Below are 12,309 nucleotides of genomic sequence, written 5' to 3'. Positions count from 1 at the left end.
GGGGGGAGAGGGGAGGGGAGGGGAGGAGAGGGGAGGAGAGGGGAGGAGAGGGGGGAGGAGGAGGAATGTATGAATGATTGTAAATTGAGTTCAGGGGGGGGGGGGGGGGGGGGTGCTTTAAATTGGAAAGAATCTGACTTTGCAGTATTTTATTTTTGAAGTTTTTTTTTTAGCTGAAGGAGCCTCGAACTGATGAGGGAACTGAGCCTGGACCCCCACTGTACTGCAAATTATACTGTGTTCTATATTAAACTGGGCAAAGTACCATGGATAATAGTACCTTGTTGGTTTGCATTAAGTACTGAACTGTTCAATAAAAGTTCAATTTATATTAAATTTCTAATGAACCAAAATTTCCCAATCTCGCAGTACCTCTGCAGACCTCCGGGGGGTTCAGGGCCTCTGCCATACAACCTAATCTGTTTGAAGATATTAAAATATGAAATGTCACATAAGTAGATAAGTAGATAAGTAGTGAATTTTATTCTATATTTGTTTTCTGCCGATTATCGAAAACCAAAAAAAACCAACAAGAAAAAAAAAATTAAAATGTATTTTTTAATCATGGTAATTCTGACTTTAAGTGATGGGGAAAAAAACTGGGTGACCAAAATTTATAATATTATTTGATGATACAATTTTTAAAAATATTTTTTTATTTTACTTTCAATTCTCTTCTGTTCCACTAGGTGACAATACCATATTTGTATATACACTGTGTATATACGTATTGAAACTGTGAATACAAAAATACCAAGACGCAGCTAAGAACCTATAAATCAATCATCGCAAAAGTCAGGCCATAAATCTCCTAATAAGGGAGCACTTGTGTTTTCAAAATAAATCTCCGCCTACCATTCTGCTGCTCGACAAAAAACATATAAATATATATCATATTTTAAAAAAACATTTTTAAACACCTATTGAGCACAACCATGGGGGCGCGGCTCATGCACGGTGCGGCTTCATTTCCGTGAAGTACTGTACTGTACTCCCTGCATCTAAACCCATCAATAAATACTGCAGTAATTATTACCAGACACGTTCTTAGAGCACAATAGCAGCGAGGGAGTTTTGGTCGTTGCTCAACACGCCACAGTCCTGCCAGGGCAGGCATCGAACCAAGTCCAATCCGTTTAACCACTAAGCCACAGGCTACAGTTATTTATACAGTACATATTGACTTTGTGTTGGTTTTGGAGACAGACAGACAATCAAATCAACAACATCAGCTTCAGATGTGTTTTTCCCAACTGGAAAAAACAAAAATCCCTGGGTATTTGTGTGTACACACTGCAGTATTTGTATTCTTTGTTGACAATGAATGATGGAGGAGCTCTTAAACAGTACTTAAGGTACTGAAGTTTATGATGAAAAGTGGGTTTGTTTGTGACTTGGTTTTTTTTTCTCTGATTTGAAGTTTTAAAAAGGTGAACAGGAAATGGCAGACCGACCTTTTCGTAGTATTTGATCTCATAGTCCAGGATGATGCCGTTGGGTCTTTCCGGCTCCTGCCAGGACAATGAAACACTGTTGCGAGACGTCTTCTCTTTCTTGATCAAGGTTACTGACGAAGGAGCTGGATGAGAGACATAGGTACAGAGGGGGTGAGAGAGAGAGAGAGAGAGAGAGAGTTTCTTTATACTCAGTGGTTCAGTGGAAGTTCATTCCCCAGCACTGAATCCTGGCACTTGTCTATGGTTCCTGTTTGATTCAGTTTGCTGAAGCCGAGTGGGGCTGAATTAAAGACTGCGGCGTTGGCTTGTTTTTTGGAAAACAATAAAAAAAACAGACCATATGCAAAGAATAAATTTGGACTGACACACACTTAAGGTTGACCAAACAATCTGCATTTAAATTCTTTTTTGTTTTTTTTTTGTTTTTAAGAAATGCAGCATTGTTTCCCAAAGACTGGGTCGCAAGATAAGATACAGTTTTTCATCGCGACCCTCAGGTGGGTCGCAACATAAGATACATTTTTCCCCAAAGACTGGGTCGCGACCCTTAGGTCAGTCACAACATAAGATACAGTTTTTCGGATCATTTCGCATCATGTTTCCTAGGAGTTTACGAATAATGTTTCTCGACTTGGGTCGCGAAGGTTTGTGAATTTTTAAAAATATGTGTCCCCAGAAAAAAAAGTTTGGGAAACAGTGTTCTAACATCTGACGATTACATTTGAAAAAAAAATTAAAACATTCCGACACATTCATACATTTGTTACAGCTTAATTTTTGCCTTATTCTTTTCAACATTTCTGTTAAACCAGCTGCCATCAACTGCAGTTTCAGAGCTGGTAAAAAAAAAAAAAAAACTCTATTAAATCATTTACTGAGCTTCACACAAACCCTTCAGCAGCTCCTGATTTTTTTTTTTATTCTTCTTAAAAAACTCCCACCACAGTGGGTTGATCCTCACCGTGGTCTGAGCCACTGCTTTTTAAAATAATGTTATCTATTGTACTTGGGAGCCTGTGCGCCGTCTCTGTGCCTGCTGCTCACGTCTCTCTCAGTTTGGTGCTCGCTCCCCCGGCCAATCTTCCTCACCCATCCTTCATCTACACATCCCGTAGCCTCGGGGAGTTCACATGGTCCCAATCTAGTAATTCAGCACATCCCTCCCTGGATCGAGCCCCGTCCCCCTCCCTCATTCTGTCTCTTTCTTCACTCCCTTTCCCATTTCCCTTTTTTACTGCTCTCTAATTGCCAGGCAGCTCCGGGGCCAACCCGGCATCTAAGGCATCGACTTTTAATTTTATTAGACCACAGGAAAAACATGTTTGTCTTTGAAATGTTCGAGCCTTTCTTGATTGTGATTATATGGCTACGTAGTGTGTGTATGTGTGTGTGTGTGTGCGTATTTCAGCGGGAAGTTATTTTCTTCTTCTGTAATGAATCCAGATGGAGAGAATCTGTTTCTATACACCCTGCTCCTCCTCTCCTCCTCTCCCTCTGGTTCTGATAGCCGGGTGAGGCCGTGCTTTTTATTGGCGCTGTGGTTTATGGTGGTCATGATTTACTGGGTCTGGGCTGCTCCCAGGCAGCTTCAAGTTCCTCTCCTCCTCCCTGGTTCCTGCAGGACTCCTTGCCCACCTCCTTCTTGCTCCCTGCGTTTCCAGCAGCGAGCACTTCATTTCTGTCACTCTCTCTCTCTCTCTCTCTCTCTCTCTCTGTTTCTCTGACTGTAAAACTAACGCAGACCACCAGGCTCAGGATGGTCTTAAAGTCTTAAACCTTCAGGGTCATTTACCTGTGAACACCAGAGGTTTACACTTACATTTAGTACCAGACACTGACCCAATGTTGACAACCGTGGTTTGAGGAGGTGGGATATGTATGTGAAATGTATTGAAAAAAAAGAAAAAAAGAAAGAAATTATGTCATTTTCAGAAACTTTCATGTTCACTGTAACTTATTAGTAACTTGGAATTTTCCGAGTGTAGCATCAGTTCAAGTTCAATTAAATCTAATCTAATCTAAAATTGTAAAAGTTAAAAAAATCTAATATCATTTTTGTTACGACATCTGTTTACATGATATAATTTCTTTTCTTTTTTTTCTCATTAAAATTTCGATAAATATTTTTGTTTATTCAGGCACATGTATTTATCTGTATCACAGGCATGATAATCATTTCTTTTCTTTTTTTTCCCATTAAAATTTTGATAAATATTTTCGTTTATTCAGGCACATGTATTTATCTTTATCACAGGCACAGTCCAAAAAAAATAAATAAATAAATATATATATAATTCAGTAAAGGCCACTCGGATTGGAGTTAGAAATTATACAGCAAAACTGATGGAGGCAGCAGTGAAAGAAAAAAGATTGAGCAGGATATTCAAATCATAAATAAATACTTAAATAAATAAATACAACATTGTCATTATTATCATTTATGTGTCGTTAGTAAATAAGTGAGTAAATATCAATAACAAGTGAAATAACATGTTTTCCCTTAACTTTGACTTTAAGTGTTTATAAATGTGGTCATTAAATGTGATTTATTTGCCCATCTTTCTACCAAACCTCTGAATGTGGCGTTAGACTACATTTGGATCACAGTTCTCTGGTTGTCAGCGCTGTTATGACAATGAGCAACAGTGTTACTGGGAAAAGAGGAGGAGCGCCACCAACTGACAGCACCTTGACAGCTCCGTCCCAGGAAAACACACAATCCAGTTTCCAGCCGCTGCGGCACAGGCACAGGTGTGTGTGTGTGTGTGAGTTTAAATTCAAATTTCTCATTAAATTTACTCCATTATCATGAACTGAAATGACGCCGCCAGAAAACTCAGAAACTTTTAGTAAACGTAATCACTAACTCTCTCTCTTGTCCATATTCTGTGGCCTTTGTCTCCCACTATAAAAGCCAGACGTGTGTTTGTTCGTGTTCCCACGATATGACACGTGTCACGTGTGTTCTGTTCTTGATATTGACTCTACATCAGAACAGGACACGGCCGTGCGCAGCCTTCAGTCCTTGTGAGTAGTAAGTGACTTTGTACATGACGTGGAGCGCGGCCCAGTTTTATTAACAGACACCAGACTTCCTCTGCACAGTCTACATGTCAGTCCTCATTCAACTGTATATTAGTCTCATACATGTGCATCGTGTTATACTGGTATTTTCATAGACTTTCTTCTGTTTTATTACATTGTTTCACTAGTCCAAGGATCACCAACTATATTTGTCCCGACGGAGTGGACACGCAAATAAAATTAATTTAAAAAAATCACATTTTTGTCCAACATTATTATTTATATATTTATTTTAAATCCCAGTTGTGGGCCGGATTGGATGGTTCAGTGGGCTTTATTTGGTCCGCAAGCCCACAGTTGATGATCACTAAAGTAGTGGGAAGTTGGACACACTTGTTTATATTCAAATAAAAACATATTTTTGTAGGTTTTCACAGGTTTATCAGGTTCATAAGTTCATAAAATCGTAACGGTTTTCACAGGTTTATCAGGTTCATAAAATCGTAAATATTTTTTTGTCAACATGCTCATATTCCGACAATAACAAATCCCTCATCGTTATCGTCAACCAGCCCCACGTTACTTCCTGTTTCATTACTGTTTAATTCTAAATCAACACTGTTTTTTTTATATATATATTTATCCAATATGTGTGCGATTTACTTGCGTGAGCTCAGTGTTTGAGAACCCGCCGCCTCTCTGCGCCTTTCATCGTTAGCTGTGAAATATTGTTTAGGTTTCCTTTGTGACAACTCTTATGAGGAAAGCCCATCTGTATTCAGGATTTGGAACAAAAAAGTCCACCAGAGAAATAAGTGAGAACTTTTGTTGTTTCAGTTTGTGACAGTGACAGATGGAAATAATGGGTCATGTGAAGAGAGAAATGGCGACGAATACCAACGAGGGATAATAACGGAGCAGGCAAACGGAGAAATATGGTGAGCTGCCAACATAAAAAAAGTTGATGAACAAACACAAAGGCGAATTGTAAAGAAAACACAAGAGGGGAAGGAAACAAACTGATGAACAACAGGCAGACTTTTGCACATTCCTCGCTGGAGTCAGGTATTTCTGAGGTTTTGGCACTTTCTTCTGCAGCGAGATTTATTTCACTCTTTGGAATTTCTCAGCGCCGCTTCTCTTGGCCCTCGTGTTCCCGTTAGATCTACACGGACGAGCACTGAGACGTTTGTAATAAAGTAAAAACAGATTAATGGGAAATTCAGAGGTTCACTCTGGTGATGAGTGTCACTCAAAGACAGGGATCTTTCTCTCTTTGTTTTTCTTTCGAGGCCGACATCTGATCCTCACCAGTAAAGGAGATATTAACAGCCTGGGATCATCTTGTAAATGTCCAGTGTTGATGGTTAGGGTGCATGTGTTTGAAGGACATAAACTATAGGTCAGTGTATTACTCATGCATGAGTGCCATTAACCGCCCCCTGCCCCCCACACCCCCTGCCCCACCACTCCCCCCTGGTGTCTGATCTTATAGCCGACAGTAAATCTGAGGGATATTAGGCACGAAGTCGTGCCACATTTTGTGAGGGAACGTTCTCTGAATGTCACTTCATATTAGTATTTAATAAAATATTAATATTCCAGATAAATCAGAATATTCCAAATGTGGATGTACGGGTGTGAGGAGTGATTTTTTTTTCTTTCAATAAACAAGATTTGCTAGGGTTTTTCTAAAGTAAAATAATTATGTAGCTGTAGTATTTTAAGCCTCCCCACAGTATGTGTAAATAACAACACGTGCATCTGTTTGTTAGACTGATGAGTGGACCAATGGTGGAATCATTGTTTATACAGTGAGTGTCATTTTCCTCATCCCTCAAAATGAGTGCAAATGTTTAAGCTAATTTAATTTAACCTTTTTTATGAACCAGACAAACAACGTTAAATGACTAAATCACAGCTGGTCTAGTCAGCTAGGTTGCTATCAAGTGTCGGTTCTTACCAGCTTGGTTGGTGGTGATGGTGACCGCTGCGTACTGCCTCATCCTGGGCGCCATCGACGACACGCCGTTCTTGGCTTCAATCTCGAAGGTGTAGTTGGTGTGCGTTGGCAAACAACGGTGAATGTGATGTCCCTGCGCCCGCCGCCGTCCTCTGGCCAAGACCACTCCAGGATAACGGAGGTCTCGTTGATGGAGGAGATCACATTTCGAGGGGCTGACGGTGGACCTGGACAACAAAAGAAAAAAAACCCAACATGTTTGGTACAGAAGTCTAAGAAAATTAGGAAGTTGAGCTACGATGGGTCAATAGAAGATGGATTAGATTTCATATAACACCGTCTCTCATTTGGTGTTGCTGTGATAATAGCAGGGATGAGTTAAGAGCAGTCTGTACGGTATTAACAAATGTTCTCAAAATGTTCAGATGAGAACGGGGCATGACAAATCCTCCTCCAGAGGAGTGCACTGTCAGAGTCCGACCGTCATATAAAAGTCAATGCATTCTATCACTAACAGACCTCTGTGAACATTTCCAGATTTTCACATCAAAGCTGTGACTGTGGCTGCAATTACACGAAGGGCAAAACAAACTGCCAAAATAACGCCGCTGGAGCGGAGGGAAAGAAAGTGAAATTAACCGACTCAAATGTGCCTCGAGATGGAATGCCTTGTTTGGTTTGTTGGACTTGTCATGGATTTACTTCACCGCCGAACTATGCAGAGCTCGTATCTTGTGTAATGGGCCTTCGCAGCCTTTTACTGTGTTTGTGCAAGAAAGAAAAAAAAGTAAAAGAAAAAGAAAAACACACACAAAAAGATTAAAAGTCTACAGTGTCATAAATCCTATTAAAGGCTCCTGAAGACGTTTTAATGTCTGAATAAATCTCTGACTCTAAGACTCTATCTGTATTCTCAACCTGAAGAGTGTAAATCTTAAAACAGTGAAAAAGAGGCAACAGAGAACTGTTAAAAAATACCTATAAGTGTGCTTAGCCAACACAAGGGTGAAGGAAGTACAATTTTTCATTCTCAGAGTATGTAAGTGGAGCTGAGTCAAGCAGTTGTGTGGATTCTGGAGGAAAACCAGAGCCATTTTTTTTTTTTTACTGCTGTTATTACAAAAAAAGCAGGAGCTGCTGTTTAGCTCCAGCGCTGCTCTGCACATGGCTAACCGCTAACCGTGACGTGCAATGCATATGCTGCTAATTAAAGATATTTAAAAAAAAGTGCAATGCATATGCTGCTAATTAAAGAGAAAAAAATGTCAAATTAAATACATGTATAAAACATTGATTAGGAAATGTAACAATAGTAGATTTTCTGCTAAGGCTGGGTGCAACCTTAAGGGAGCGCTGATTGATCGGAACTGCCTTGCATAGATCACTGGATTACTGATCTAATCTGCCCACATGTCAGATTAAGTACACAGTATATTGTAAGTAGTCATTACACATTAGAAAGTACATATTAGTACTGTATTTGTTTCCCTCACATTCCGTCCAATGAGAATCAAAGACATCCCGATACAATCAACCTGGTTTCCTCAGAAACATTAAAAAGTTTCCACATCAAGGAGACTTCCACCTCCCGTTACTGTCAATCAATTTAATTGGCAGTGTTTGAAGTACACAGGAAGTGTACCTCCTTATAATCAGGACATCTTTCACAACTAATTACTCGGCGCGGCTCATAAATATAAAAGACTGAGCTCAGCATTGTCACTCACTAATCATTACTGCTTATTAAAATCACAATAGACGGTGAAGCTCAGCATATGGACTGTATCTCAGGATAAAGTCAGGGATTTTTCTCTGTCATGGTTTTCACCACTACAATCTGACATCACGTGTTTGGACATGATACTGACAGACTGGACCTTTAATGTCCAAAATAATAGAGAAAAATGACAGAACATTTTGTTATCTCCAATCAGACACAAAAAGACGACAACACCTGACGCTCCCCAGCCTTCTGTTTATCAGCGGGGAAGTCCGCAGACGGCCATTCACCAACCGTCAATAAGTGTGGGGGTGGGGGGGGTGGGGGGGGGGGGGGGGGTGGGGGTGGGGGGGGGTCGAGTCTGGGGGCTTTGGGCTGGAGCCAATACCAAGTTGTCAATATGAAAAGAAACAAGGATAAAATGTTGGACAGAACAACAGATTTTTACCCAGACATTTATGATGAGATTAACAGTTTGGAACAGCGGTCTTCAACATGGGGGTGGAGGTTCTAAAGGGGGGTCGTGAAATTTGTCATTTGTTAAACTTAAAAATTTAAAAAACGTCATCAGTTTTGGTGGTCTCAGACAGTGAGGACCCCTTGTATAACCAGGCTCATTTCCAACAATCCAGTGAAACGAAACAATTTTATGGAGTGCTCATTTCCAACAATCCAGTGAAACGATACAATTTTATGGAGGAAATTAACGTATTATTTTTCATCGACTACAGCGATTTATTTGGTTTATTCAGCTGGTTGAATGAATGATTTTTGGCTATTTTTTATATTTAAAGGTAACGCTAACGCTATCATGATTGATAGAGCAGGAAATACCTTGTAGAAACAGGAACGTTCACGTTCACCCCGAGTGCAGTATTCTCATTATCCTGCCCGCGTTTTCATTGGCCAGTGTTTGTTTACGCCGTCATCCTGAGCTTTTCCTTTCGCTCCACTCACAGCCCGGTCCCTCTCCCGAGATAATCATGATCATTATCTCCTAACAACTTATCTGTTCACTCGCAGCCCTTGCATCACTCAATCTGCTCCAATGAGGAAGAATTTGCCTCGTTGACAGGATGTCTTTGAGATAATCACAACAGGGACCTGCTACGACCGTCTGTCTAATTAGGAGTCTGTCTGTAGCTGTGGGCGTCGATTTGTATTTTCAACTCTTCTCAACACACTTAGAAAAAAAAACTGTTTCCCCCCCAGAACCCCTTAGTGAGGGATATATCCATAATATGACATCAGGGATTCTGGTGATTTATGGTTTTATAGAGACTCCATCTCGGAAGATTTGCAGGAGGCAACTGCATCTGCAGTCCATTTGCATCAGATGCAGACAAAGGAGAAGTGTGTAGGGCTTCACTGACCTTTAAACACTTGAGTAATACTACGTCCTTTGTCTATTATTATGCTATTAACTGCTGAATGGGGGAATAACACACTGAAATAACAGCATTAGGCCATAAAATGGGAACTGAATATGGAGACTGAAATTAAACGGCCATTGAAGCTCTTACCATATATATATATATTTTTTTTTTTTTCTTCCAGCTCTTAATATTCAGAGCTCTGCCGCAGGTAGACAGTGTTTTCATTTAATATATTTACCGTCAACAGTGTTTTGCGTTATGAGATTTGCGAGAACACAAAGTGATCGAGGATGAAAACGAAAACATCTGTAAGTATTCGGAGCAAAACGGATAAGACAAGGTTTCCGTGCATGTTTTTTGGGATAATGAGTAAAAAATCCTCCCACAACTCTCTGCTCTCAGAGCTGGGTTTCTCCTGTCAGATATGTGAGGGGTCAGTCCAGGTCAAGGAGGAACCTGAATCATCTGAGAGTTCCTTGAAACGACACACAAACACGGGTCACACGGAGCGTCAGTGGCACGTATACTCACGGGTGCAAGCCATGGAGGCGGGGTCTCCCTCGGCACGGAAGTAGTTTTTCTCACAGCCGCAGTGCAACGAACCCTCATAATGAGAGAAGCTGTGAGGGGGACACTTTGAACACTCCACGTTCCCCAGCCCAGATTTGTAGAAGCCGGCCCGGCACGCTGGAGACAAAGGAGCACAGACAGACACATGAGTACGGTGCTGAAGCAGCACATCGACAGCCATCCAATAGCTGCGTTCTTCTTCACTGTACCTATAACAGGAGCAAATGTGGAATGAAATATGAGTGGTATTTAGTCACACACACACACACACACAGACAACTGCAAGGAGAGGACCGAAAATAAATTTGCCTTCATGTAACAGGAATCCATTGACTGCTGGTAAAAAATACAATAACTCCATGTCTTTGTCTCTATTTCCTTCTCTCCTCATCTCTCAGAAGGCACAACATGAATAATGCAAAGTGTCCCCTCAGATGAAAGGCCCGTTCTTTTCAAATATCTGTGGCATCAAACCTGCTCTCCGCAGCTCTTTTGAATCCGCGCTCAAAACAAAATCTGCACCAATGTCTGCTAATGGGGGCGACGTTGCACCTATATGAAGCATGCTAAATACGTATGCTGGTCTGACAGAAGGACGATTTGACAGGCGAACCGCGGGAAGTCGTTTCTTTCTTCTTTAACATCGTCTTACATCACAGGTTGAAACTGTTTTTTTTTCTCTCTCTCTCTCTCTCTGCTTGTGATAAAGAGATAAAACAAATGAAGTGCACGATGTCGAATCCAAGTCCACTTTAACGACCGTAGACAGCGAGGCTCACCGTCAAACATTACTTGTACTTGAAGGCATTCGACGCATTTCTTAAGCAAACTCGCAAAATCGGCAACTTCAAAAAGCCAAGGCCCGAGGACAAGAAGTGCGATTCAGTCAGTATTTACCAAACATGACAGAAAATCCAGTAACGTTAAACCACGACTGAACAACCCGGGTAAACAGTCTGGGCAAAATTAGCCAAATGACGTGAGTATCATTGGCTATAAATAGGCTGTGGATGAACGTGATTGGACCAGACAGAACCGTAGAATCTGAACACCCGAGTTTGATGTGTCAAAAAATGACAGATCTGCGTTTATTCGAGGGCACAGTCATTAAGTTCTAAGACAATTCAAAAAAGTATCTTAATTAATGAAATTAATTCAGCTTTTGTTTTTTTTTACAAACGGCAGGAATTTTGGAAAAATTCTTGCAATTTGAACCTTAGCTTTAAATATTTGATCTTGATCTTGGTTGAAGTCAAGCCTATTTTAAAGCTGTTGAAGACGCCACAGAGACGTGGCTCAACATGTGGACACTTCAGTGAAAATATCACCTCCGTGTTAAAACGCTCTCACTGACCAAGTGTCTCAACTTTTTTGTCAATGGGTTTTTCTTTCTCGCAGCAGAATTTTGTGGATGCAGCAAAAACGCTCTGACACATCCCAGTGGTGGAGAACACACTCCTGCAACAGCCAACACCGCTGAGACTCCGGCCTGATCCATCACTGACACCGACAAACCAAGGTCCCACCGCTGCACCAGATACCCCACCACCACTCCTCTCCCGTGTGTGTGTGTGTGTGTGTTGGTGTAACATAACGTGCAGCAGGTTGAACCAGCCCCGTGTGCTGTAGTGATGGATTGATCGATAGCCCACCCTGATTGGAGGACACCCAAGGAAATCAGACCTGACAGCTTGCGCCCCCACCCATCAGGTAACAGGAGCTTCAGTGAAAAACAAAAAAACTGCTGGATCAGCACAACATTGTACCGAGAGCGTAAAACAGAAGTCAGGATAAACAGGGAAAAAATGTTTAAATAAATGATCGTCCTTAACACTGACGGAGAACACCTGCCCCTGACATTTGACCTCTGGATCACACTGAACAAAGTGGCCGCCACTGTGTGCCTTGGAGACCGGCTCTACCACTGGGCTCCGGTCCAACTGGATCTGTTTCCCCTCAGCTGCTGCCTGTAACAGCACCTGGCAGCAGCGTCATTAGGAGTCAGGGTTTAATCACTTATGGACGTCTGTATATTTATTTACAGTAGATTTGGCAGAAAACCTGTTTGGTTTTTTTTTTATCTCTTCTGGAGTTGTTTATTGACATCATTAATTTAAAATATATAAGAGTTTAAACAATGAATGTAAAATGATTTGAGCCTTAATTTAAACACAAATTATCAGTGTTTATAAAAACAGT

The 12,309-nt window shown here is 41.0% G+C and overlaps 1 protein-coding gene across 1 annotated transcript in view; it reads right to left on the bottom strand.

The window, feature by feature from the left end:
- epha3 (eph receptor A3) overlaps window positions 1-12,309 on the bottom strand; it is an 86,949-nt gene that overhangs the window by 30,805 nt on the left and 43,835 nt on the right. Inside the window, 4 exon segments of the mRNA XM_025063643.1 lie at window positions 1,455-1,579; window positions 6,445-6,549; window positions 6,552-6,671; window positions 10,072-10,227. Coding sequence (XP_024919411.1) covers window positions 1,455-1,579; window positions 6,445-6,549; window positions 6,552-6,671; window positions 10,072-10,227 — 506 coding nt within the window.

Source organism: Cynoglossus semilaevis, chromosome 16, assembly GCF_000523025.1.
Source record: "Cynoglossus semilaevis isolate Cse_v1.0 chromosome 16, Cse_v1.0, whole genome shotgun sequence".
NCBI classification, from domain to species: domain Eukaryota; kingdom Metazoa; phylum Chordata; class Actinopteri; order Pleuronectiformes; family Cynoglossidae; genus Cynoglossus; species Cynoglossus semilaevis.
Note: the sequence above shows the minus strand (reverse complement) of the source record. Positions and strands in the feature narration are given on the sequence as shown.